Source organism: Orbicella faveolata, unplaced genomic scaffold (genome assembly GCF_042242905.1).
Source record: "Orbicella faveolata isolate gen_17 unplaced genomic scaffold, um_ofav_v1 contig_47, whole genome shotgun sequence".
NCBI classification, from domain to species: Eukaryota; Metazoa; Cnidaria; class Anthozoa; order Scleractinia; family Merulinidae; genus Orbicella; species Orbicella faveolata.
In genome coordinates, this window is record NW_028301577.1 from 17337501 (window position 1) to 17365000 (window position 27500).

Here is a 27500-nt window from a genome sequence, read left to right on the forward strand (position 1 = left end):
ACTGGTGTGAAGAGAGATGACAGTGAGTTCATTTGTATAGAACCTCCCCTTGTAGACTTTCTTTTCTTGCAGACAATTCACATAGTCCCTAAAACCAGAATTAGATCTGTTTCTATAGTTGATACAAACACCTCCATAACATGGACACTTAACTCTGACCTTTCTTTGTCCAAATTAAAGAGAACCGACTGGGCTGCATGATTGATTTCACTATTATGTACTCAGTTACTATTATATACACTATTACGTGTGTGACAGATATCATGCATGGACTTGAAAGTGTGCAACTATGCCAAAAAATATAGAAGTCACCGCAGCTGAGCTTTGAGTATAAGGAACACAAATCTTTTTTGAGAACTGGTAAGATTATAGCTGGTGTTTCACAACAAAATACTTGCCAGAGCTCTGGTGGATGCTTGGTCTATTAAAAGCATCGTTTGCACATTACCATTACACTGTGGTTGTTCTGTTGTGGAAACAAAACATACCCTAATCTTTGCCTGCTGCTTTGTTTCTAAGAAGAGAAACCAGGTGCACTGAGTAACATTGTGTTTTCACTGCAGTACCTTCTCAACTGTTGATCAAGTTCTAGAGGCGGCAAGGCACATGGTGGCCATGCAGATTGCTAGAGATCCTTTAGTTCGACAGTGTGTGAGGCAGACTTTTTATGAGAGAGCCAAACTCAAGATAAAACCGACCAAGAGAGGGAAAAAGGTAATTCTGCCATTTTTAACCTCAGTGAGTCAAACATTCAAAGCTATTTTGTAGATAGATTGATTGTATTTTAGTTTTCTATCTAGCTGACTTGATGTTTGCTTGTAGAGGCTTGGGGGAGAGCACAGATAAGTATAATTAGACTCTGATGCATACAAAGGTATTCCTTGTCATGCAATGCTGTTTCCTTCTAATGGAAAAGAATCTGATGACCTTATATCTGACATAAGCACGTGTATTATTATTATTATTATTATTGTTATTATTATTATTATTATTATTATTATTATTATTATTATTCAACACATGTTTTATAATCATCTTTATCAACCATCAATACAATATCACACAAGACAGCTGTTTTTGCTTAAGACCTTAAAACCACCCTACTGTTGTTTTCTTGTAGGAAATTGATGAGTCCCACTCCTGCAGTACATTCAAGTACATTAAACACAAACCGGTCAATGACCTTAAAGGCGACCAGTTTCTGCGCATGTGTAAAGCTGAGGAAGATGGATTGCTCACCATAAGCCTTGGAATTGACCTGGACAAGAGTGCAGATACCAGACTTCCATTTACAACTTACTTTGATGAAGTCAAGCAGTTATATTACAGGGTAGGTTAGCACTTGGCAGCTGTCTAGCTCAATTAAAAGTAACATGTAACAGTTTTTCAAGTTAATTTATTTTACTAACTAATCTTTCATGAGTTTTAGTATCTTAAGGACGGTGCCTACTAAATACAAAGGTTTTTGCATCAGGTTAGGACCACACGGAAAAAGTAGATCTTTGCAAGGGCTATTGGAATCCACAAAGAAAAATTGGGGTAGCCACACATTTTTTCGAGATAATTAGCCTTGAATCTCAACAAAAATGCTGACATCAGCATTTTCTGAAAAAGGAAGGACAGGATATTTCTTCACAGAACTCGCCTTTACATACAGAAAAGCAAAGATACGTATACAGATAACAAAACTGCATGGTAAATGGCACCATAAAAACCATTTTTGGTATGTTTTTAATAACAAAATCGTTGCAACAGCACTTTTTGCTTTCATTTTAGCCGTGTACTTGGTGGTGTAGTCGATTGCGTCAATGCCAACCCCAGCGCGCGCATGGCGCTTAAAACATGCCTTGCGTGATGCACAGAACGTGTGGGCACTAACAAAAGTAGCCACCGTCCTTGACCGAAACAAAAATGTATGATATGGTTTCAACATAAAAATAAACTGGAACTTGGTCAATAACAAAGAATAATGAAGGTGAAATGTTCAGCATGTCACTAGCATGCCACAAAAAACAAATTTCAGTCTAGAACAGGATTTGAACACATGATATCTGAGATACCAGTGGGGCCCTCTAACCACTGAGGTATGGTTAGACTTATGATGGGCTAGGCCATATACTAGGTTCATTTCTTTTCACTAGGTTCATGTGTTGACCGAGCTCATAATTTCTCATGTTCCTGTATATATGACACATATTACAAGGAAATCGTACATGCTGTCATTTCCCTGAGAAAAGCGACAAAACTTACCCTTGGTGCCAAAGTTTTAAGAGCATTTGATATTGTCTTTCTGTAGGATGAATTTAGCCACCTTGTGCAAGAATGGAACTCGCAGAGAATAAACGCTTTGTCGCGTGCCTTCAACCAGATGCTGTATCCACTTCTTGAAAAAGAACTTAAACTCAAACTCTTACAGGAAGCCAAGAATTTTGTTGTGAAGGTGAGGCTATAGATCACATAACTTAACCACTCCAATATCAACAGTTTGAAGAGTTTCAGTTGTAGATCTGCTACTGGTATGTGAGGTAAACCCAAACAGAAAACCGGACCAAAACTTGAGTCGTGGAAAATCTGGTTTGTTGAAAATATTGTTTTGGCTATTGAAATCTGGGATGTCAGTCTCTATCCCTCTTTGCCGGTCTTTAGGACAAGAATTAGTGTTAGACGAGGCGTAACAGTAGTTTTCTTTTCAATCAAATGTTGTGTAAAGCATGTGAAGTTCCTATTTTCCAACTAGGCTCTTTTGATACTTATTTTTTATGTATCATAACAACAGTCATGCTGTCGCCGATTGAGATCATGGGTTGAAGTTGCTCCATACCAACCTGAGCAGCATGTAGATGATCAGGACTATGATGACAACACTAATTCTGAAGGGCTCCGTGTATTGGCGTGTTCTATCTCCGCCAGTCCAGACACACCAGCCTTCCTGGCCATGCTGGATGGAGGAGGGCAAGTCAGTGACTACCTCAGGCTGAAGTATCTACTGAACAGAAGAAATACGACAAGAGCAAAAGAACGAGAAGACAAGGTTAGACACTGGCTTGATCTTCTTCTTCAGTTCTTAAGGACGTTCGCGCGGAAATTTTCCAGTCGATAGATTGTTTTTAAATTTTTACTGCAGTCAGATAATGAGTTACTTGTGTCAGAAATGCAAAAAAAATTGGGGGTCACCGACTTCCTTTCAGAGATAAAGCGCGTGGAAAACTACCCTGATTTTGAAAAATTGGCGCGCATAATTCAGCATGGTCTACAGGGGTTTATAGTTAAAAATACCGAAGGTGAGTCAACGGAGGCAAACGCTCTTAGTCATATTTTGTAGAAGTGGGTCTGTTGCGTAAATAATTCCAAATGTTACAAACATTTTCACAGAACGTAACCCTTCGAGAGGCATTTGAAACCGTCGCACAGATAAACGAAGAGCTAAAAATAACGGAATTCGATTGTGCATTTTGCAAAAAATTCAAACTTCTAATCGTATGATTTTCTTCATTTTTTTCCCTAAACGTAAAAAATCGATAGAGAAAATGATCCATCAAAAGAAAGATAGGGGTCACCGAACGTCCAAGATCGTTAAATTCAGGCAAAGCTATAGCAATGGCCACCTGCCCGATCATTGTTCATTTTATTACTTAGCGCGCGAAGTAAGGATGCGCAGAAACGATTAGCGCGAACGGCCTTAATTTGTCAAAAATCTTTTCCATGTTTGTTCCTGTCTTATTTTAACTTCTCCCCTACAGGAAAAAGACATGCAGACACTGAAGCAGTTTATACTCAAGAAGCGTCCTCAAGTGGTGGTCGTTTCCGCTGAATGTCGCGAGACAGTGGCTGTTGTGGATGACATAAAAATGTGCATATCAGAGCTCGAGCAAGAGAACCAGATCCCAACCATCTCTGTAGAAGCATTGGATGGCGAAGTAGCTCGTGTGTTTATGTCGTCTCCTCGATCAGAGGTGCATTTTAGAAAACATTTTCGCTAAAATAAGCATTCTTCGACTGAAAAACTCTCATGTTATACTTTGACGTAGAGATGTGATAAAAGTAAATCTAAATCAATTACCAGGACAAACGTTTCTGCCATCTTACCAATATTGCCTATCACCCAGTCGCCACTGAAACAGATATTTCAATAGCCAAGCACCAAAGCTCGCTAACAAACGCGACGCTAACGATTTCAAGGCTGCCAGCTGTTTCACATTTGGTAAGACAATTTCCCTCTTGTACGTTGTAATGTTTATGAAAATATCATGTAGGGCAAACAAGAAATCATAATGCAGCATTAAGGTCAATGAAGAGATTCATGTCTCTTTGTAATTGTTGTTCCACACGGTGCTGTTCAGTCAGTTTGAATTTCTTCAATGTTGTTGTTGTTATTCCAGAATGAGTTTCGTGAGTACCCCTCCCTGCTGCGTCATGCAGTGTCTCTAGGCCGCAGGATTCAGGATCCGCTGGCTGAGTTCGCTGCGCTGTGTGTTGAGGAAGATGAACTTCTGTGTTTACGACTGCATCCGTTCCAGGTATGTTCTTAAAGTGTACGAGACTTGCAATTTTTCATTTCGTTTTTTTTTTTTTTTTTGTACCACAGCTTTAAGTTTTCGGGTTTCGGGTGTAATATGTGTAATATGTGTCGTGTGTGTACTGAGATGAAAGTTGAAAGACTTCCTTCACCTTTCAGGACCATGTATCCAAAGAGCATCTCGTCAAAAGTCTTCATCAGGAATTCGTGACAGTAGTAAATGACGTAGGAGTTGACCCCAACCGCCTTTTGGAGCATCCCCACACTGTCGCGCTGTTGCAGTTTGTGTGTGGACTAGGACCCAGGAAGGCGTCATCTTTATTGAAGGTACTTTAAGTAGAGATGTCAAGTTCTTTCCAACATACTAAAATAATTACCTGCTAAATAAAGAGCAACTCCAAGACCTGCATTACAGTATTTTACAATTGATCCAAGTCGAACTTTGCACCATTGCATCGTACAGGCCATTTGAATGTTAACCTGATACGGGCAATATGTCACCAGGCGCATTCACAACCTCCCTTTTAACTTTTGCAGTCATTGCAGAGCAGGATACATTATTCAGTTGTGAGAATTCACGGGTGCTTACTATTTAGCAAAAAAATTCGGAAATTTCGTTGAAAGTCAATGGAACAGAAATTTTCCAGAAAATCCGTTCGGAAATTGTAGACTACCTCCAGAGGTAGTCCTCTTTTTCCATTCGGAACGGAGCGATGGAAATTTCCTTACCATTTGCTAAACTTTCCAATTTCCAGTCTCTCATCAGCCGAAAACAATTACGAGAAATCGAATTGCAAATGGTAAGCGCCATCTCGTTCGGTTGGTTTGCTGATTTTAGAAAAACCCTTACCATTATTCAACGGTCGTCCCAACCGGTTTATTCTGACAAACGGTAAGCACCCACGTGTTTGAAACAGGAATTATCCTCTATCATTGTAAACTCGTTGCTTTCAGAGTCTACGTCAGCAGTGTACCAGACTGGAGAACCGCTCCCAGCTCGTGACCGTGTGTGGCCTGGGTCCTCAGGTGTTTTTAAACTGCGCAGGCTTCATTAAGATTGACACAGCAGCCATCAGTGACACGACAACGAACTATATCGAGGTTCTCGACGGTTCACGAGTTCATCCGGAGACCTACGAATGGGCAAAGAAAATGGCCGTCGACGCGCTGGAATACGATGAGGTAATGAAATTGCCACTTAGCTTAGATTACTTTGTTTTTAATGGTTGGCAGTTCGGTTCGAAACGTTTCTTTTTAGTAATGTGCTTCAAAGTGGTGTGTAGGCACTGTCACACTAGTTGAGATTCTGTACAACTTGTTTCGCAATGTTTTGCAAAATTGAGTTCACTCATCGAGAGACAGAACTCATTCATAGTGATACAAAAAATATGAAATGATTAAAGATCGTGAATTTTAAGCTCGTGAATGAAATGTGAAAAGTAAATTGACCAACATGACATGAACGTGGGAAAAACAAAAAATCCGAGTTCCCGACAGGAATCGAACCTGCCGGTGTTCGGGAGGTCATGAGTTCGATTCCTGTCGGGGACTCAGATTTTTCTCTTTGTCCCACGCAGGTGTCATGTTGGTCAATTAACTTTTCACAAAAAATATTAAGTTGTCATTAATTGTTTTGCTGCATCCTCGTAGGCGACGATGGAATCGAACCCATCATCCGCTTTGGAAGAAATTCTCGAGGCTCCCGACAGGTTAAAAGACCTAGATTTAGACGCGTTTGCGGAAGAGCTGGAACGTCAGGGCTTTGGAAACAAGCGGATCACGTTATACGACATCCGAGACGAGCTGTTTGGCCAGTACCGGGAACGCCGCACGCCGTTCCGTGCTCTGACGGTAGAGGAACGCTTCAGACTGCTAACGGGAGAGACCAATGAGTCTCTTTACGTGGGCAGGATGGTGATATGTACCGTGACTGGGTTTGCTAACAGAAAACCTCCTCGTGATATGATCGATCAGGCGCAACCTGTCAGAAATGACGAGACAGGCCAGTGGCAGTGTCCGTTCTGTTTACAGGATAACTTCCCTGATCTGAGCGAGGTAAGAGTTGGAGAATCAGCATCGAAGTTGGATCTGTTGAATTCTAATCAAATGGCGGAGACCTTTGCTTAATGTTAGTGAATCATAAGCTTCAAGCTGTGGTATTTTTGCTTGTAGGTGTGGACACATCTTGATAACGGGAGCTGTGCTGGTCAGGCGGTGGGTGTTCGTACCAGACTGGAAAGCGGCCTGTCCGGGTTCATTCCGACCAAGATGATAAGCGACAAACATATCAGCAGTCCTCACGAGAGAGTCAGGGTAACTACAGAAAACATTCCCTCTGCATGTTTTCAAAGCGATATTCTTTATCTTTTTGTGGTGTTTCGTTTCAGGCTGGAATGACTCTCCACTGTCGCGTGACACGAGTGAACATGGAGCGGTTTCAGTTGGACCTGACGTGTCGTTCATCTGATCTCGCTGATAAAGAAGGAAAGTTCAGGTACACTGTTATACACATGTTTGTATAGGAAATACCTGTGAAGATGATCGTGATCCTCTCTAGATCGGTCACGTAATCTACGTGACAAAACGTGCGACAGTCTTACTATATATCAACATTTTCATTGTGTTACACTGCTTGCTAAGGGAAAATTCGGTGGCAAGTGAAGTGTATTTTTCCAACAAAACTGAAAGGATGTCGGAATAGACCCGAAATTTAGTGAGCTCTGAGCTGCGAGAGAAACAGAATTTGTATGCCGTCTGATTTTCCTTTCTAAACTGTTCTTGCAGTCTTCCCAAAGATTTGTATTACGATGAAGATGCGGCAGACAATGACAAGAAAGACGAGGAAGCGGCGAAAAAGAAAGCTAACAGACCAAGTGAGTAGCGCCTGGATAAAATGCTTCAAAGCAAGTGAGAAGTTTGAGCCAAACGAATCGAAAATCTTGTTGGAACAGGGCTTAAGTTGTTTTGCTACGGCGAAGATAGAAATCCGATTTGGGATCCCAAACGCTGGAGTTATACCCAGACCCCAGGAGTGTTTTTTTTTCTTTTTTCTAGTGGAGCGTAAAAAAACGGGGGCGTCCAAAATTCATCAGGAAAGGATTAAAAAGAAAACCTCTGAGACAAAGCTATCGGACTTAGATTAGATAAAAAAAACCGCTACCTGTGCAAGATAATAAATAATTCGTTTAAAAGTATTGTTTACAAACCATTTGTTTTCCCTTTGGAAAACGGATTGTCGTGTAAGTATATCAAAGAGAATAATGGAGCGATTTTCATTTGAGTGTCGCGAAACCTGAACCAAAGCAATCCAGCGAACCAATCAAAACTCAAAGCAAGTACATGTCGCTGACGCCAAGCGCGGGAAGACGTGTGGGAACTAGTCACGAGTGGTTTTGGTTCTACTTCTGATTGGATGGCAAATTGGCGGGAATTTTTTAAGATAATCTGTGTAGTAATTCCAAACCAAAGCAAATGCGGATCACTTTCGGTACTCGGGTGAAAAGGGCTCCCTATTGACAATTATATCATTCAGTAATTACTAACTTGTATTTCAGAATACGTGAAGCGTGTGATAGTGCATCCTGCCTTCAAGAACATCTCATTCAAGGAGGCAGAGAGGCTCTTAGCTGAAATGGACCAGGGAGAATGTATTGTCCGACCCAGCAGTAAGGTACACTATCTGGTTACAATAAACTGAACACAGTGATTAATTTACATGAAGTCCGTCGATTGCTACAAACTTTAAGTCACGAGCTATTTTGGCATCACTGGGTTTGTGATTTTAAATTAAGTTTTTAAAAGTAAACCATAATGAACAGGAGGCGCAGTAGTCTAATGATTAGCGCATGGGATTTCCGATCTACGCGTAGAAATCCAGGCTCGATCGCGAGCGGGCATGGGTTCTTTGACGGGACAAGTCTCTGTCGCAGTGCCTCTTACTAGCGACGAACTAACTGTGAAATCGTTGCAACCCTTCACTTTTCGAATCAATTTCCGTTCCCCAACGTGGTTCGGAATTCGAAAGTCCACTTTAGCTTCGGAAGTCCACTGTAGCTGCTTTATACTTCTTGGTTTCGTAAAACTTATTGTGAGCCCCTTCCCCTTCCCCCTGCCCCTTCCCCACACCCTCCCCCTCCCCCTCCCCCCTCCCTTCTCCCTTCCCCCTTCCCCCCCCCAACTCGCAACGAAATTCTGTTGTCATTAGGATTCTTTTTGATTCTAAGACTCAAAGAAAATTTTACACGTTACAAAATAAAACAAAATAATAAAATTTCCCATGAGTATTTCCCCAATGAATGTGCGAGCGTATTTCTGGAATTAAATTTTGAAAAACTCTTGTGTCTTAAGTTTAAGTATATCGAGTCATATCATTTGTTTCTCAAGGGCGCCGATCACCTTACTGTCACGTGGAAGGTTGATGAAGGAGTTTACCAGCATGTGGACGTGCGTGAAGAAGGAAAAGAAAACGCGTTCAGCCTTGGACGATCACTCTGGATTGACAGCGAGGTACGCAAGAAAACACAGCTTTCTCGTAAGGCATTATTTGTAATGTATTCCAAACTGCAGACAAGAAAGCCAAACTCAAGCATTGTCACTAATCTTACAGCAGTAAACAGTTGTTTGTACTTGAGAATGTTACTTCATTTCTAACAACATGGAAACAGGGCAGCCCACATTTAATACCTGGCATGAAGTAATTACAACTCTTTTCAAACACAACTCCAAATATAAGTAACTGGTATCATCGTGATAACAGGTACGCGAACTAAAGTTTATCACTATAGATTGACTTCGTTTTACGATAACAGATTATACCATGTAATAAAAATCACGGAAATGTTGTCCTCATGATACAAGGAGACTTTGTTGTTTTGACTTTGTAGGAATTTGAAGATCTCGATGAAATCATTGCGCGACATGTTCAACCGATGGCGTCATTTGCTCGGGAAATTCTTAACCACAAGAACTACAGAGCAGTGGACGGAGTCAAATCCAAGCTGGAAGAAGTTCTTCATGTGGAGAAAAAGAAAGCCCCACAGAGAATTCCGTACCTTCTGAGCACATGCAAGGAGTTCCCGGGGAAGTTCTTCCTGGGGTATCTTCCCCGTGTCAAGCCCCGGGTAGAGTACATCAGTGTGACCCCGGACGGATTCCGGTATCGAGGAAGAGTGCATGCCACGTTAAATGGTCTGTTTAGATGGTTTAAGGAGCATTTCAGGGACCCCATACCTGGTATGTGTTCTGTCAACAGCTTTTTTGTTTGTTCGTTCAATTGTTTGTTGGTTTGTTTAGAAAAGCGCTTTCTTGATCATTAAATAAAATTTGATTTTTCAGGTACTCCTCGCCACAGAATGCCTCACTCCATGTCCGAAAGCAACACACCCTACACCCCAGGGGGTACCCCCTCCATTAACTCTGATGTTGATCCCGCTCGACTTTTACCTCAGCTTCAACAACATTTCCCCCGGGGAATCACCGCCGACCCCAAGGTTTACTCAGCACTGGCCGCAGTTGCTAGGCAACAACAACAGCAGGACACGCAAAAGAAGGCAACAAGCACACAGCTCACGCCTGCGCAGTGGGGCGCCGCCGCAGCCCAGCACATACAGCGTCAAAACAAACAGCGAGCTCAGCTTCAACAAACACCTACACAGCAAACCCCGACACAGCAGACACCGACGCAACAGGGCTACCAACAATTTCCACAGTACGGTTACTATCAGCAGCACCAGGATCAAACTCCAACTCCGACAACCACTTATGGATACCAGCAGACATACAGCGGCAACAAGGGGACTGGAAAAGAGAGTAGCAAAAGTCGGTAGCGTCCAGTCCCACTCGTCTCTGGGTCGAAGTGTTAACAAAGATACGTCATGTGACGGTCTTCATTTATTTAAGACTTAAAATCAGTCTCGGCGAGAAAAGAAAATCCTGAAAAAATTCAAATAGTCTATTAACTCTTTAGTGGATTTGTATTGTACGGGCTGTTTGGAAACGACATGAACGCAGTGTGCAGTGTAGGAGAGCCACTGCTTATTAGCTGCTAATACAGATTGATAGCTTGTTATAGCGACATGTGACTCAACTTCCGAACAGGTTATTTCATCAAACAACACAGCAAACAAAGTAACTGGATCAGTTCGTTTGTGAAAAAGTGCCACCTGGCGATTTTTCAGTATGACACAAACCGCACAATATAAAAAAAGTGCCATTGGCCGTAAGGAGTTGTTAATGAGAAATCGTTCGAATGCTCTTCTTGAGTAAAGAGGTTCATTGCGGTTATCCATTGACTGAAGTACCCTGAAATGTAATTGTTTATGTACAATCGTATGTAGTTTATGTTCCAGGTAACTAAAATTCTCTCAGCATGGCGGTGCAATCTTTTAAGTGATGGTGTGTATATCTATCCTTGTTGGTAACATAAGGCGATTGCCTTGATTTTCTAGATTTAATGTTCATCAAGAGAATATTCACTCCATATGCGCTGTAACGTTTGTGTGGTAACGATCTATTATACACCAAACTGAAACTGCAGCAAAGAAATGGAGAAGTGTTTTGTGTCTTGTTCCGTGTTATATAGCTCTCGTGTTGATATCAATATTGCTCTTTGAGTTTTATAGACAGCATTATTGTGTTGTATTAATTAATTATTTTTGTAAAATATTGATGATTGTAAGGGCGCTTTGTCTCGGAGAACAATTTTGTAACTATATAAACATTCTGTTGTAAGAAAAACCACACAAAAAATGAATAAAAATAAAAGAAATAAAGTGTTGCATGCAGTATCTTGCCCTAATGAACACTTAAATCGAAAGGTCGCGAGTTGTGTTCTTTGGGTTGTTAAGGTAAAGTTGTTATGGATTGTCCTCCCAATTATGCAAGCTGGGTACCTAGGATGTTACAGGATGTGTAGTTTGTCGAGGAGCACGATAAACCCCAGGGTCGAGTTGTTCAAAGCCCGATGAGGCTAACCCAGGATAAGCGAGAATTTTGATTTGAGTTTTGTAACCTTGCGGTGAGGTTCTATATATAGTTTGGCCTTCTGATTTGAGTTTGAATTATCTCAAACTACACGAATTAAACAAAAGCAGTGAAACACATACGTATGCAAGAAAAATTTCAACTCAATTTTAGTTATACATTTACGACATTTGCTGGAGTAGTGTTGTTCGTCCTTCGTAGTCGAAGAGTAGAAGGTAGGGGATTAATTTACGTATATTACTGTTTTAGTCCTTTAATATGAGGATACATACATGTATTCTCCAAAGTCATAAATCACGAGTCAGGATTTCGAGTCAGGATTCTCCAGCAAAAGACCAGCAGGCTTTCGCTCCAGCTTGCTTGCGGTTAGCTCTCATTTCGGCTCGACTCTAGTTAATCTCTGATACTAAGCGTCATTTAGTTGCGTTACAAAATTTCTATGTACCTTATGTGATCTGTTATGGCGTTACGAACCCTGTTGTCCATCTACCAATCCCCTCTTCAGGCGTGGTGGCGGTGATTTCGAATCTACGCCGACAAACTGGTTGACACTTCGAAAATTCGTCGTCTACAGCACGATTCCTTAGGACTCACAGCAACTTACATCATGGCCAACGCTCACAGAGCTCCAAAGCAGTGGGGCCTCACCAAGAATGAGATTACCAATAGCTTCGAAAACTGGAGACGAAACTTGATGTAAACTTTGTCGCTCGACAGTAATTTAGCGTCATTCCTTGTTGAAACCGCTACGTGGGGCAAAAAGACAAGAGCCTAACCCCTTCGCGATTTCACGGAAGACGAAGAAACTAGGGACTTTAAGCAAAGACAACGCGGACGGCGACGGGAACGCCATAAGATCAGGGAAAAGCCAAAAGGTCCACTACGCATGACTGGCGAGAAACAAGTTGACGTTCTGCGTTCGGGCCCGACGTGAGTGAAGCTCATTTCGCGTTGTCTGAAAACGTGAGTTTTCGCTTTCGTTTCCTCTGCTGTGTCAACGCTAAATAACCCGTGTTACTAATTTCGAGGAACTTTAATGCTTGTGTTCTCTTGTTATGTGAGATATTTCATTTTAAAGAAACGTCGGGAAATCTGAAGCAAACTCAAGCCAGTCGGCGAACATGTGAGTACCGTAAAATATCTTTTTGAAAACTACTGTAAATAAAGACAACTTACATGAATTTCAATCCAAATTTTTCCTTTCGAGAAGTACTCAAATGTCAAATGGCTCATCATGGTGAAATTCTAACACATTTAAAAGGGTAGACACCATTAAAACTTGCGTAGCTGTTTCCATTTTCAGTCGTAAGATCAGTGGTTTACTTAGATCTTTATCAGTCGGCACACTGATTTGTCGCGTCAGTCTGATTAAACACCTGCTGATAATAAGTTCGTTTACTTCATCGTACAACTCAGCGAGAAGGGGCAAGTTGCGTTTGTGGAAGCGAAATTCGGACCGGCACTCGTCGTCTTCAAACCATCGAAGTTAAAATCAGGAAAGGAATCATAAGGTTGGTCGAGATGATTCGACCGGTTTAAATCGTACAAGAGTAGAAGTTCGTGATCGTTTAACACACCTTCATCGTGGATTATTAAGAGTTGATTGCGAACATCTTTCAATGAAGTGATCCTAGTTCATCCTGATAAACAGAGGACGAATATCGATAATGTCAATAAACTTGACAGTGCGGAAACCGCGGTTTCCGACGGTGCTGCTTAATGTTTGTGAATTCCCGCCACAACGACGGTCTCTCCCCAGCCTTCTCACAGGTTTCGGCGTCCCCGTCGCCGTCCGCGTTCCCGCTGCTTAAAGTCCCTACTTCCGGAGCGAGGACGTCGAACTGAACAGCCCAACAGAAAGTTAATTTCCTGGAATTTATGCTTAGGCAAAGTCGCTAACAATTGCTCCGTAATACAAGGTCCTCGCTGGTGAAGAACTCAACTTCAATCCAAACGGTTTGGAACATGATTTGCGAGCATTGAGGCTTCCAAGTGACAGGGGCCCACTTTCTTGATTTTGCGAACCTGCATTTAGAAGCTGGTGAACGACCCGAAGATTTCTTTCAATGCCTCATGGCCTTCGTAGAGGGCACTTTTCCCCGCACCAATAGCCTGTCCCACCATGGCGAAGTCCCCACTGAGAACGAGGAACTTACCCCCAACTTAGAGAATTTTATCGTCCTTACATGGCTAAGCCTGGTTCATCCTGATCTACCCAAGGTACTAGTCAAACAACGATGCGGAACTGAGTTACGATCCCGGACCCAAGCGTCTACCCATAAAACCAGACATAATGCAGGCCCTGTCTTCTCTTCTTGACGAGATACGTACTGCCGACGACGCCAAGATCATGCGCACCGCATTTCCTGGCTCTCGTAAGACCAGGGCTCAGAGAAGAATCCCATTCTTTTCTGCGCCCTGGTAAGACCGACACCAGAGCTCTGTACATGCAGAGCAGCCACATGTATGTATAACTTACCTGACTTACCACGCTCGTATACAACTATTTCGACAAAGTTTGTCCCACAAAACGTAATCGTAGGCCACAAGGCCGATTGATACTTATCGTTGCTTGGTTGAGTTTGTTTCAGCAAGAAGGAACTGAGGGAAGCATGAGTACACGTGTTTGTGCTGTGTAATTCCATCACGCTGACACACCTTGCGGCTTCAATCAAGCAACCGTAAACCATTGCCCATAATACTCTTCGACTTTTTTGCCCTGGGGCAACCTTTCTCAAAACAGCTGTAGAAGAAAAGGCAGTAGTCACGCGCCTCGTTTTCTTTATAATCGTGTCCTCTTTTATCGACACAGAACGTTTCAATGTCGAAAACATATTCAATTTCAAGAAAAGGCCATTTTACAGTTGTGTGCTTTGTTACCTGGCTTATGAATGTAAGCAAGGCTCGAGGTGACCTTGATACCTCTCTCCTTTTCTCATTCTGGCAACAACTTAATTTACACAACAAAAGCGGTGAGGTCTGTATCAAAACAAGGTCACCAGCAGCCTTGCTACCATTCAAAGGCCAGGTCACTGAACCGACAACAGTAAAATGGTCTATTCGCGACATATTCAACTAATCCTGTGAATACAGGCAGACGAGAGATCCTGGAGGAATATTTATGATAGAGTATTCGCTCTGTGCTATGCCTTATTTATTGTGATGAAACCAAAAGACTGGACACCAAAGACAGTTTAGTGACGATTTTATTTCGTGATGTAAATCTTATTTGTAAAAAAAAAATGTAAATCTTATTTACAGTGGTCATGCACTTAGCTATACAAGCACTAAGCTTAGCTAGTTTACAGGCATGCCACTGAAACAAAGGAAACAAATATTTCAAATAAACGAAACATAGTTAAAAATCCCAACTGGCAGGAGGCAGACAAGTTGGCTATTTACAAAGCGTGACCGAGGATTTGAACTCGGGACTACCGAGAAACAAATCCCGCTTGTGGCAGGGTGGAGGCCTTGAACCCAGGACCTCCGGATTACAACACCAGCGCCCCAAACCATTCGACCACGCTGCTCCTCCTGACCTTATTTTTCGGCAGAAAGTCTCGAGCTGTCCCAGTTCTAAATCCCACACTATTTAAAATATTTTAAATCAAGAATTTATATTTATGTATAGTTTGTGTTATTTAGGTGAAGTTTGACCTTGAGGTAATCTCAGATTTCTTTAGTACACCAATACATAAAAACCTTAATCATAATACCGTCTAAATCGATGCCTTTATCCAAGAAATGTTTTCTCACTACCTCATTGAACAACTCTCGAAAAGACTCCTTTGTGGGGTCTGTACCACTGGCAATAACAGAACCGGAAGCAAAGCAATCGTATGCTTGTTCAAAAGAGGCCACCGACATAGTAAAACTGAAACTTGAGTTTCCTTCAAGGTCACTGAACAGTTTTTGGGTCGTTGAGCTAAAAACCTGTTTCCATCCGTCCTGGAAGGGAAGCACAATAGATTTCTTCTTGTACAAGGGAGCCTGGAATTCCCAAAGATCTGCCATCCAGGGTACAGAATAGTCAGGCATTACTGAAAAGATGCCAAACATTCCACCTGGCACAAGCACTCGGTTGATCTCCCGAAGAGCTGACGTGTTGGCAAACCAGTGGAAGCTCTGAGAGGCAATCACAACATCCACACTTAAATCAGGGAGGCCTAAAAACACAAGACAATACACAATCCTTCAACTCAAAAATTGGCATTATTAGTTAGATGCATGGGATTCGCTCAGTGTTAGGCGTTTTAGTCTATACCAGTGCATTATGCTTTCGCAGTCTCTTGCACACCGAGATTCGATGTCGAACGGAGGCAGTGGTAAATCCTGCTCGCGGTGGCTGAGGAGGAGGGAACACGATTTACTCACCAAGTTATTGCTTTAGGCCCCGTCCTCAGTACGCCCGAGAAATTTGAAAACGCATCAAATGATTTCTGGAGAGTAACTTATGTGCGAGCCTGCGAGCCGGAGTCGGAGCCGCGAGCCGCGAGCCTATTTCTGCGAGCCTATTTCTGCAAGCCACTGTTTTTTGTTTACTTTTGTTTTAGTTTTATTTTTTTTTGTTGCAATTTTGCAACATTAATTTTGCACTCAGTAAAGCTACACTTGGCAGGAGAAGCCAAAAAAAAAATTCGATCTTCTTTCGTGCGTGAAATTAAGGGTAAGTAATTTTTTCGTCTGTAAATTCAATTTCATCGAACGAATTTTAGGTAATTATGATATATCGATAACATAAATTGGCTGCCGGTTGCCCGTTGTTTTTTCTGTCGGGCAACCAGACTCTTGATTTTACAAAGTCGAAAGACCGCTTGTTTCGGGAGATTTAAAAGTTTGGGAATAAAACCCGTCCGCTCGGCAATGATCTGATGATAATCTGAAGTTGGTTTATAAACTTACTGACACAATACAGTGCACGCTTAGCTTACGTTACGTGACGGTGAAACACGGATACATGCAATAGTTTGAAGGAGTGAGCTACAAACCCGGGGACAAATAAACCGACCTTTTTTCGTTCATTTTCATAAAGGATAAAAACTGTAAGCTTAGCTTATGTAAGATTGAAAGAGTAATAAGAGAATTCCCTTATGTACTTCATGGGCACTTCAACTTGTTCTAAGACCCGATAACGCGAAAATTCGCCCTTTGAAAACCCGTACAACTCTTAACAAATAAAATGAAAATTAGGAAAAGTTTACCTCGCTTGCAGCTACCAAATTCTTGTAATGTAAGAGCAAAACTGTAAAAATATCAGTCCTAAAATATCTGCGTAATTTAAGCGTACTTTATTAAAACCCACTATAATTAAGGTAGAAATATAAAAAAAGGAGAAGCACTCTCAATCATCCTCACTTGCCATGGACCATGCAATAAATACCATATTAGGGCGTTAGGCCCTGTTTTGTATTTTTAGGTGGGAACCTTTCGAGGCTCGCAAAAAGAGGCTCGCGGCTCGGACTCGCAGACTCGCAAAATAGCCTTCCCTATTGGAAAGAAGTTGTGTTCTCCGGAATTCCAATAAATGTATCCGTGATATATACATGGATAATGGTACACTTCATTCCTTCCGACAAACCAAAACACCCTAATCATTTAAGAAAATGACTTCTACTCGTTGCAAGGATGCATGTTTTGGCCGGAGTATTTTCCAAGTTTGGTCATCAACTTGAACTATCTCTTTCTCTATTACTGTGAACTACATCATCTTCTTGAAATTTTGTGTAAATAGCCTGTAAAAACGATATCCATATTGTCACAAGAATTTAAACTGTGACATGGGTTCTCAATTAGTTCCAACCTATAAGCAGAACCTTGTCTTACTGTACTGCTGAGATAAAAGAGGCCCTGATTGCAGGGTGACTCTCACTGGGTGGTTCATGGCTTCCAGTGACCCAATGAGATACACTAAATCTCAGGCAATGATACACACTGCACAAAAGCTGATGTAAGGCCAGGTCTGAGAAATTCCGTCCTCTTGAGTTCCGTGTAAAGTTGGAAAGGGCAACTTTTGAGTTAAAACTGTAAAAATAACATGTAGTATTCAAGTATTCACATACGTTACAAAGAAGCAAGATATGTAGACAAAAATACATATCAGACTTTGTGTTTAATTTTTGGACAATGGCACACCGTTTATGGGCATTTTTTATTGTTTGCAGCTTGAAAGGCGCTATTGTTTCTAGAACAAAGAACCGACTCTCAGCCAATTTCCGAGCGCGAGATTCAAAATCTTCGCTGACGACCAGATGCTGACAATATCACCCTTCTCGTGGTGGGGTAGGGGAAATGTCGCTCAGTACAGCGACATTTTTCCGGGGTACGGAAGGGAAAATTTGTTACATGAAGCGCGGGCTGTAGAAGTTATTTCTTTCTTGTTGCAAACCGGCGAACGCCAACGTTCAGAAACGCACGCTTAAATTGCCAGGGTGTGTATTTTAAAATACAAATGAAAAAGCGAAAAATAAACTGCAAGTAAAACCCAGTCATCGGCAAAGAAAAGTGAAGCGAAGAAATAAGCCTTTTTTTCTGGTCTGTTTAATGCTCTGCAATAGGCCAGCCGCTAGTAAGCCAAACACGCTGCGTGGAAAGTAGCCTACTTGCAGCGACGAACTGCCGTAGTTTCCGCCACTATCAATTATGTTCGAAATATCAGTAAACTCTTGGGAGGGTTAAATTGTCATGATAAAATTATTGAATGTCTTTAAGTATAAGAAAACAAAAGCGCCTTTCGTGTTATTTAAAAACACAATTGCGCTATTAGTGCTGTTACTCCCCCAATTCAAACTAATCGATTTTTACTCTTTCCAAACATATTAAAGTTTATAATTAGTCAATCTAAGAAATGGTGACAGGATTCTTGGGGAATTTAGTTACCAAACACTTTCATTGCATTAGTTCCACTAAAGTATTCATAACTTGAACGCTTTCGTGGCTAGTTGTGTATTGTTTTATCGTCTTTGTCTCTTAATCGTCAACAAACCATTAATTGACAAAAACTTTACTTTCCATGTAGAAGCGCGTGCCGCTAACCATTGTCAGGTCTTGTGCACAACATGAATAAAGTTCTAATGAAGACCTCTATTCAGCTTGTTCTCCGAATTGGTTATTTAAAAAAGTTACCGGCGTATAACATGTTTTGAGTGCAGCTGAGCGTCTTTGAAATTCGCGCTTAGTTGACACCATTGTTTTCTTGTTGTCATGAATGGTCATTGAGTTCTAGTTATTCTAATGAGGTAAATGGTTATAGAGACGCGTGCTTGACAACAATCATTTCGCTATTGTCACTTGACAACAACCATTTCGCTCGTGTTTAGATCGTCGAAAAAAAAGTTTTCTAGGCAATGTTTTCCAAGTTTAAGATAGAGAAGGCGCCAAACGTCCTCTACAATGATCGGTTAAGATCCATCTGCGTCCGATCGATCGTTCGATTGATCGATCCATAGTGCGTGGACATAATCGATCAGCAGTGTTAGTAGGGTAACCCAAAGAAATGTGGAGCAGAATAACGTTGAAGTCCAGCGTTTAAATGGAAAATACGAGCGAAATTCCGCTTTTCACAGATTTCCAGTCGCCGGACAGAAATCCGAACAGCGGTCAACTGGAGCGCATTGCAATATTTACCCAAGCTACATTCCGAACCGTGTCGAACCCTATGAGCTTGATAACGATGTGATCCGATGTGATTGGTTGATTTCGATCCTTGGCTGTTTCCCGAGAGGAACACATTTCTGAACTCTTGACCTTTGTACCTGGTGTAGCTGACCTGTGTTCATTTTGAGCATCAGTTTACATCAGGTCGTTGTCTGTTACGGTCGCCTGGGTGTACAGTGTGTTGATAGTAGTTCAAGAACATTACCAGATCACATCAAGGAGACAAGTTAACGTGATGTACAAGTTGTCAATAATACAGGTCATGTCCTGTAATCGTAAGTAAGCTTAATTGTATAGTAAGCTTATCTTTTCGCGTTAGCCTACGCGTAGCCGTACCCACCCCCCGAGGAAAAACGGGAGGGAGGGAACGTCTACGAAGAGCTGACACGAATCGTGTTATGTGACGTCACAGTAATTTATGTAAGTTATGCAAATAAATCATATTTTCTGTCTGTACTCGTGTCCTCGCGCAGACATAGGCCTCGTAAATATTTATTCTTTCGAGCTTATTTGCAAGTCAATGTCCCTTTTCAAGTGTATATTGTGTTTTAAAGAGATTGAAAAGGATTACGAGCGATTTTTGGTCCAAAGCAAGAAGAAGACAATCTCTGATGTAAACGTCGCGCTCGCAAATTTGGATTTCCATGTGTACGCTGCATCAGTGTTACCCTGGGTGCCAGAGGGTTTTTTTTTTTTCGTAGCGAAGCTGCGATGAGTCCGAAGCACGAATTGTGCGAAATATTGTCCATGTAAAATGACTAACCTACACGACTTCTACGGCTCGTGACATTTGTACATTTGCCGTTCTCTGTTCGGTCACTCGACCTTTTTTGTCGCTTCACTAGTGTCTATGAAGGGCACTTCATGTTGTGTAATAAGGAAGAATTTTAAGTAAAGTTGAGCCGTTAGATCGTGCTATGACAAATTTTTATAGGTCATAGGTCTGCATGGTTTCCGCTATTACCTGCATGTCGCTTCGTAGAGTTTGACACCTCTGTAATTTGCCATGTGTTTATGCATTGTTTAGGCTCATTTCTATTGGAAGATATGCTCTCAAGTCTCCACGAAATTGCTTTTGGGGGACAAATTATGAAATTTACCGTGAACAAGTCGCTTCATACTTGCATTCTATATTGTGACGCCGGGCCCAGCTGTCAGTAAGTGGATCGTTATCACGGATATCATATTTGTTGTTGGTCATTCTGGCACCACATGATTCAAATGTAGCTGTATACGCGCAAGTTTGTTGACTGTTTCGCGTGTTTTATATGCCATTGTTCGGCTTAGTTCAGGCAAGACCATGGTTTCGATCCTCCATGTGGATCTCATCAGTTACCGGTATTTCTAAAATGATCTGTATGTCTCCAATTGTCACCAGCGCAACTCGTACAGATGTGAGAATGTGAGACACAAATCTGTTTTAGCCAATCAGTATTCTCGAAAGTATTGCTCGCGGTCTTTATCCAATAAGGAGCTATTATATATTTCCATGCAAAAGCGTGACGTCACATAACACGATCCGTGCCAGCTCTTCGTAGACGTTCCCTCCCTCCCGTTTTTCCTCGGGGGGTGGGTACGGCTACACGTAGGCTATTTTCGCGTCCACTCTAGCGTTCGAGTAAATATAGTAAGTTATTAAGTGAAGATTGACTGCCTAATTAGCGGCTAATAGTGGTGATACAAACGCCACGTTATTTGAATAGATCAAACTGTCCAAACTAGCTCAAACTATCAGGATTTGAATGTTTTAATTAGTCGTCTCTTTCTAATTCTATTGCGGAGTCCGGGACTCTAACTTGTCATTTGCATTAGCCTCAGGGGACCCGAACACTTTACCATGTACTGTTATTTACCTGTATTCCTGTGTCTTTTTGAGTCGTCTTTTCAAGTCGTTTAGAAGAGATTTGAATGAATCGAAGGCGGTTTACATTATCTCGTCTGTCGCCTAGTAATTATTTCTCTCCCCCGATGAGCGTTAATAGTTAACGACGATAATGGAAACTTGAGACGTAATCCGCGGAGCATCATAATTACAAAGCGGCAGACGAGATCTAGATAATGTAACCTGCCTCCGCTTCATTCAAATCCCTTCTAAACGACTCAAAAAGACACAAGAACACAGGTAAATAACAGTACATTTAGTTTTACTGCTGATATAGTGTTCGGGTCCTCTGTGCAGTAGCTGTTCTTTCTTTTTGTTATTAATAGAACACATACTGATCCATACTGTGAAGTTAAGAGTAAGAACTCTGAGCTGTCGAATCTCATCAAAACTCAGAGAAGCCTTTTCGGGAGAAGAACGAATTTTTGCCAGCTAGGATCGAATGTAAATAACTAGTTCCTTGTCTGAAGTGTCAGCTGTCTCAGTTTCCCGAGGGTTCCAGGCAAGAAGGACATCTGATGTGATTGACTATTATTTTAACATAACGCTAGTGCCACTAAAACGAAATTTTCTTATCTGAGATTTTTGCTTAACAATAAAGTTTGAACCCTACTTGAAAACACTGCCAACTCTTTTTTTTCGTGGACAGTAAGCAAAAACTACTTTTTGAGCCGTTCGAAGTTGGCTGGTTGAGCCCAAAATTGGCGGCCATCTTGCAATTGGCACGACCAAAACAGCCTTGTGATGTCACTGGTTGTATTACTCTCATGTCACGCTGAAAATCTAGAGTGATTATGGGAGAAGAGACTAGTGTTCTAAGCTGCCAAAAAACATCCTTAGGACATCTTTAGGACATTAGTGTCCCCAATTAGCTTCTGTAAGCTAAATACCTACCCTGACACTTAAATAAAGTTATTATTATTGTCATCTCAGAACTGTAAAGCAGTTAATAACAGTAGCCTTACACACTGAGGAGTAGGAGAGTCAATCCTGTGGCCTTTCAGTCTATTAACTGGATATTTGCAGGATATTTTATGTGAGCAAGCAAACGAGTGCAATGTGTTCATGAAAACAGTTCTAGTTCTTAACTTGCAAAATGATCGGGACACTTAAGTCAAATAGCCAGCACTCAATATGCAGCAGTAAAACAAACCCTGCTGCACATCACAATTTCCATAGATTCTGTTCATTTACTACAACAACTCTCACTTAATGGTATCATAAAAATTAATGATACCTTCTGTACGGTACGCAATTGAGGACTCGAACTTCACAACTGTGCAGATGGCTGATGTGCTTACCGCTTTTAATGTAGTAAAGTTGCTGAGGATAAATTCAAACCTTGTTAATATACCTCAAGATAATAATTGTGAGAATCCAAATTTCAGATCCAGGCTGAAAACAAGAGACAGTATATCGTGTTTAGGCTCCAGGTCTTGATAGAAAAGATGCCACTCTGGGTAACCCGAAAACACTGACCCCCGGTCCGCGGACTACCTATGGACCAGTCCACAGACTACCCTTACGGACCCCCTCTACGGACCACCTCCCAAAAATATAATAAAAATTAGAAATAAATACTTCACTCGTGGGTTGTCTGATAGATTACTTGTCTCAGCAAATTTTCGAGTATTACACTGTGCAAATGTAATTGACACCCTCCTTCCCCCGCCTCCCCCCCCCCCCCCCCCAAAAAAAAAGCCTATAAGTTTTATTCAGCGTAAGGAGATGCTGATGGCAAAAAGAAGGAAAATTTTTACATCGCATTCGTGGCTCAATCTGACTATGGAGGATGAGTTTTTAGGTCATTCAAGCTTGTTCGTACCTGTAACTGCGCTGAGCAAATTGTGAAGCCTGGAACGAGTTCACGAATCCACGTGAGAATGGGCTGAACAAACTGGTGGAGGGGAAAGAGCACAAATTCCAAGGTTTCCCGGAGGCTTCCTGGAGGCTTCCTGGAGACTTTCACTGTCTTTCATATACAGTATGGCCACAGCAAAGGAAATGGCAATGTGTAATGATACAACTTGCGCCCGAGCTTTTACCCCACGAACGTTGAATTGCAAAATGTAAAGTTTGAAATTTCACCGACACGATCTATTAGACAACCCATAACTGAAATATTTATTTCTTCTTCTTTTTTTTCCATTCTAATTTGGGGGGTGGTCCGTAGAGGGGTCCGAAGAGGTAGTCTGTGGACCGGTCCGTAGGTGGTCCGCGGGCCGGGGGTCAGTGTTTTCGGGTTACCCTGCCACTCTTGTCTTGAAAGTCTCCAATCGTGTAATTAAGATACACGTTTGAAAGGTGTACAAAATGTTCTAATCTGTCACATTCATTTTGGTAATCTAAACCATTTGGCTCCCTCCAACGTCTATAATGTGTATTTTCTGTCAAGGCTGGACACAAATTACGAGCTAGAAAACCAGTAGGTAATTATAGTGACAATATGAAGAGTAAAATGAATCAAGAGAAAACTAGACGCTCTAAGAGTCTTTACTCGGGCTTCGTAACGCGATTTTAAGCAATGTTGTACTTTACAATTATTGTAAGCTTATTGAACACAGTAAAACTAAAAAATCCAATCGTCCCATAATGTGACTACACACTTCATGTATGCCACAGAATAAAAGAATCAGGATATTTTAGCACATGAGTTATGCTTAGATGTTTACATCAAGTTGCTTCGTTGAGTATCCTCTTTATCCTGTTCCTTGTTGTTTTCCTCATCTTAGAAGCTCTGCTTATGACGATTCTTGACTTAAGCAACACCTAAGTTGTTCGTTTCAGTATCACAGTTTGTTTTAAAGGTCAGTAGTCATAGTTTTTTTGACAGTGTTTTCGTAGTTTCAACTCGTACGTGGCTCATTTGTTATCTCATGAGAACAAGCCTGAACTCTGCTTTTTTGCCAGGCTTTCATTAAGCGATCTAATCCGTGGACTGACCCGTTCCAAAAATGTTCAACATCTTTGTATGTGAGATGAACATATAAGGTGTGATTCTCTTCCAAGACTTCCTTCGCAAAACACAGCATTCTACAAATTATGTTGTTCACGAAGAATGAGCACATGATCACACAAGCTGTAACACTCTCTGTCTCATCCCCAGTTTCCAAGGTCTACGCTAGGAACGCCTGGGACCATGACCCCCTTTTGGCAACCAAGAAGGGCTTGCATTTTATGACTCCGGCTTTCCTGTGGAAGTCCGAGTAACAACAGAGAATCTATCGCATTTTCTGCATGTATACAACCACTGACGTCAGAAGGTCCCTAAACTCGGTTCCAGAGCCCCGACACAGTTTTGCTCCACAAAGTGGATTTCAGCAGCTAAAAATGGCACTTTTCGTTACAATTTGACAAAAATAAAGTTCACCATGATTACAAGCACGTTTGAAACTATACATGTAGATTGGGCGAATAAAACAGGATACAAAAATTTTATTTCAGTGGCACTTTCAGTGCTCGACACTAACAGTAGCCAAATAGTCACAGACTAGTAGAAATTTAGTTTTGGCTAGAAGGTTTTCGATTTCTACCAGCCACTTTGGCTAGTAAACAAAATGAAATTGGCCGAATTAGGTTTTGTCTTCCTTGATGGAAGACAGATGCAAACACTTTTCTTGGAAACATGGTCACAGATGCAAAATCACATTATTTTGTTTTTCTCAAAATTCTTTAAGGGATATAAAAGTTTTTTACCAGTGGTAAAAAAGAAAAAGGCAAAGACAAGAGGTCTGAAAAGAAATGACCTCCCCCCCACCCCAAAGTGGAAATATTTCAGCAACCATGGAAATCGGACTTTCCATGGGTTATTCACTGAGATGGAGCAGTGTTTTGCAGGTGGTCTGTAGAAAAAAGAATGTCTCATTCCTCGTCAGCATTTGTCACAAGTGGTTGTTCTAATTTTCTATTAGAATCTGTCGCTTGTGTTGTGCTTTCAAGTCCTGCTAGTTATTCTGCTGTTATTGGACCTAGCCTGTGAACATCAACGTTTGGCTAGTAAATTTGTTTTTTGGCTAGTAACATCCAAGTTGTACATGTCTAAGTTAAAAAGTTAGTGTTGAGCCCTGCACTTTAAATGTATATTTAATGTATGTCAATCCAGACTTTTCAGAGGTTTTGATGTATTTTAACCCAAGGATCAGACACATAATGGGATTGCTCAAGTTTATGGGCTGAGCTGCTGGTAAATATCCCCCAATACAGACCAAACAAGCTTGTTCAATAAATTATTTATTAAAATGGCTCATTTAAAATTCTGCTGAGATACATTAATGCATCACTACTTGGTGAGTGTGCCCATGCCAAAGTTGTGCATTAGCTTGCTGCTTTAAATTTAGCTTAAATTTTCCTCCAGACATGAACAGAAATATATTTCTATCTAAGAATAAACTGTTTTCTCTGTGTGATGTTTTGGAAAAAGCATTTTCCCAAAAATACTTCAATCTGTCCATCTCAGTGGTTGGAATTCTCCTTTCTATAGTGGACCAATTTGCCATATAATGAATCACACTGTTGCGGTTGCATTGGTGGTCAATCACTTTTTAAATATAATTTGATCATTTTGTTGATATTTTCATTTATTCCAATAATAACATTTCAGGAAAAGAGAGATAAAGAAATAGCCAAGGCAAAGAAAGAAGGAGTCTTGGAGGGTTTTAGTTTGGGAGAGATTGCAAAAAGGTGAGCAACTATTCCCCCAGTTCCACACAGGGACGTCCAAGTTCATGACAGTGATGATGAGGAGTCCAAGAAGGACTTATTATGCCAAAGGAGGTTATTTGTTAAAAAGGCAAGGTCAATGGCAAGTAACTGCTGAGCAAAGGGGCGGGTATTGCTTGCTTTATAAGAAAATCTTTATTCTACACAGTCCTCACAGCTGCAGTCATTTTGCTTGGTGCCTGGCCCTTAATGAAACCCCTGAAATTTAGTCAGTCAGAGGCCATCACAACTAAATGTCTTTTACATTGATAACAGTGGGGTAGGAATGTGACAGGTTGACTGAAACAAATTTTTAGTCAGGACATTTTTCAGCATTTGAAGACAAATTAGAGTCACCTCAGAAGGTTCTTAATATTTCTTAACTGCTCATAACTGTTCATAACATAACTGCTCAAATGACAGTTGAAAATTATCTCAAAATCTCAAGGCGCGTGAAATTTGAAAGAATTTTCAAATATCATGAGTGGTTTAAATCCCTAATTGCATGAGCTAATTCATACAATTACTCATTTATTATACGACTGAGGAAACTGTGAATGCATGTGCATTAATTTGCACTGCAGTGCAAAATAAGAATCAATAAATATTATTGGCATGCTCTCAGCCAATCACAATGAAGTATTTTTTCTGTCATATAATAAGTGGAAGAATTCTCCCATGCTCATTATTAATGTCAAAGTTATGGTTGATAAGAGTGTAGATGATGAAAATGATGAAATCTGTAGTGCAGCCCACCCAAGCTTACTGTTTGTGACTACTTACAATTGAAGACAGCAATATTTTATGGACGAAAATCTAACAAATCCATGTAACAGACCATAACATGTAGCTTGAAAGGCAATGAAAACACACTGCACCCCCCTAAAAAACGTGAATGAAATTTGGAGTAGCAAGAAGTTAAATGCAAAGAAATAAAGGTAGATGGTTCAGGTCTTATAATGTAGTTCCACTCGGTCAATTTGTCTTTCCATCTGCTGTCTGGCATTTAAAAATCATTTGATGTTTATCACATTTCAAACTGAATTGTTTGTGTAGATCGAAAGCAACCAAGATCAACCTGACTATACTAGAATATTCATAGAAAATACTAAGTAAATGACATATTCAGTATTTTAATGTTTATTTGCCACAACTTGGTAGTTTGGTACAGTGCTATGTTGTCATCCTACAGCTTTTTAGCTGATTTGAAGACTTTTTGTATTGAGTTTCTGAAGAATTAAACCTCACTTTTTAATAAAATTTTTTTTAAAATAAAATTGGGAGAGGCGCGGTGGCCTCATAGTAAGTGCGCTCGTCTCCGGATCGAGCGGTCCGGGTTCGAGCCCTGGCCGGGGACATTGTGTTGTGTTCTTGGGCAAGACACTTTACTCTCACAGTGCCTCTCTCCACCCAGGTGTATAAATGGGTACCGGCGAACTTAATGCTGGGGGTAACCCTGCGATGGACTAGCATCCCATCCAGGGGGGAGTAGAAATACTCCTAGTCGCTTCATGCTGCAGAAACCGGGATAAGCTCCGGCCTGATGGGCCACTTGGCTCGCATGCAGACCTTACCTACCCTTTACCTTTTAATAAAATTAGTTTGACTGTTGAATATTGTCAATCATGTAGGGGTATTTAGATTACACTTAAAATTTGTTTCGTTAATGGAACAACATGTGCACATGCTCAAAAGGAAAATTTCAATACCCTATCATAACTAGCCAGTTGGAATCATCACTGTGATTTGTAATATGCTCAAAACCATGTT

At 41.1% G+C, this 27500-nt stretch overlaps 2 protein-coding genes and 1 long non-coding RNA gene across 3 annotated transcripts in view; 2 read left to right on the forward strand and 1 right to left on the reverse strand.

The window, feature by feature from the left end:
• Positions 1 to 11286, forward strand: part of LOC110064725 (transcription elongation factor SPT6-like) — a 21510-nt gene extending 10224 nt beyond the window's left edge. The window contains exons 14-29 of the mRNA XM_089278832.1: positions 564 to 714; positions 1121 to 1330; positions 2297 to 2440; positions 2777 to 3031; positions 3741 to 3953; positions 4380 to 4517; positions 4676 to 4843; positions 5471 to 5698; positions 6167 to 6571; positions 6689 to 6829; positions 6904 to 7010; positions 7301 to 7389; positions 8071 to 8186; positions 8900 to 9022; positions 9400 to 9748; positions 9851 to 11286. Of these exons, the coding sequence (XP_089134958.1) occupies positions 564 to 714; positions 1121 to 1330; positions 2297 to 2440; positions 2777 to 3031; positions 3741 to 3953; positions 4380 to 4517; positions 4676 to 4843; positions 5471 to 5698; positions 6167 to 6571; positions 6689 to 6829; positions 6904 to 7010; positions 7301 to 7389; positions 8071 to 8186; positions 8900 to 9022; positions 9400 to 9748; positions 9851 to 10341 (3328 nt within the window). The 3' untranslated portion in view covers positions 10342 to 11286. The remainder of the gene's footprint in view (positions 1 to 563; positions 715 to 1120; positions 1331 to 2296; positions 2441 to 2776; positions 3032 to 3740; positions 3954 to 4379; positions 4518 to 4675; positions 4844 to 5470; positions 5699 to 6166; positions 6572 to 6688; positions 6830 to 6903; positions 7011 to 7300; positions 7390 to 8070; positions 8187 to 8899; positions 9023 to 9399; positions 9749 to 9850) is intronic.
• Positions 11287 to 15166: 3880 nt separating this feature from the next.
• LOC110064814 (uncharacterized) lies at positions 15167 to 16880 on the reverse strand. The gene is made up of 2 exons (XM_089280396.1): positions 16853 to 16880; positions 15167 to 15663 (listed from the first exon to the last, which is right to left on the reverse strand). The coding sequence occupies exons 1-2, from the start codon at positions 16878 to 16880 to the stop codon at positions 15167 to 15169; spliced, it is 525 nt and encodes a 174-aa protein (XP_089136522.1).
• Positions 16881 to 21152: 4272 nt separating this feature from the next.
• Positions 21153 to 25711, forward strand: LOC149097416 (uncharacterized). The gene is made up of 2 exons (XR_016204242.1): positions 21153 to 21272; positions 25633 to 25711. It is a non-coding gene; the product is annotated as an uncharacterized LOC149097416 (long non-coding RNA).
• The last annotated feature ends 1789 nt before the right edge of the window (positions 25712 to 27500 follow it).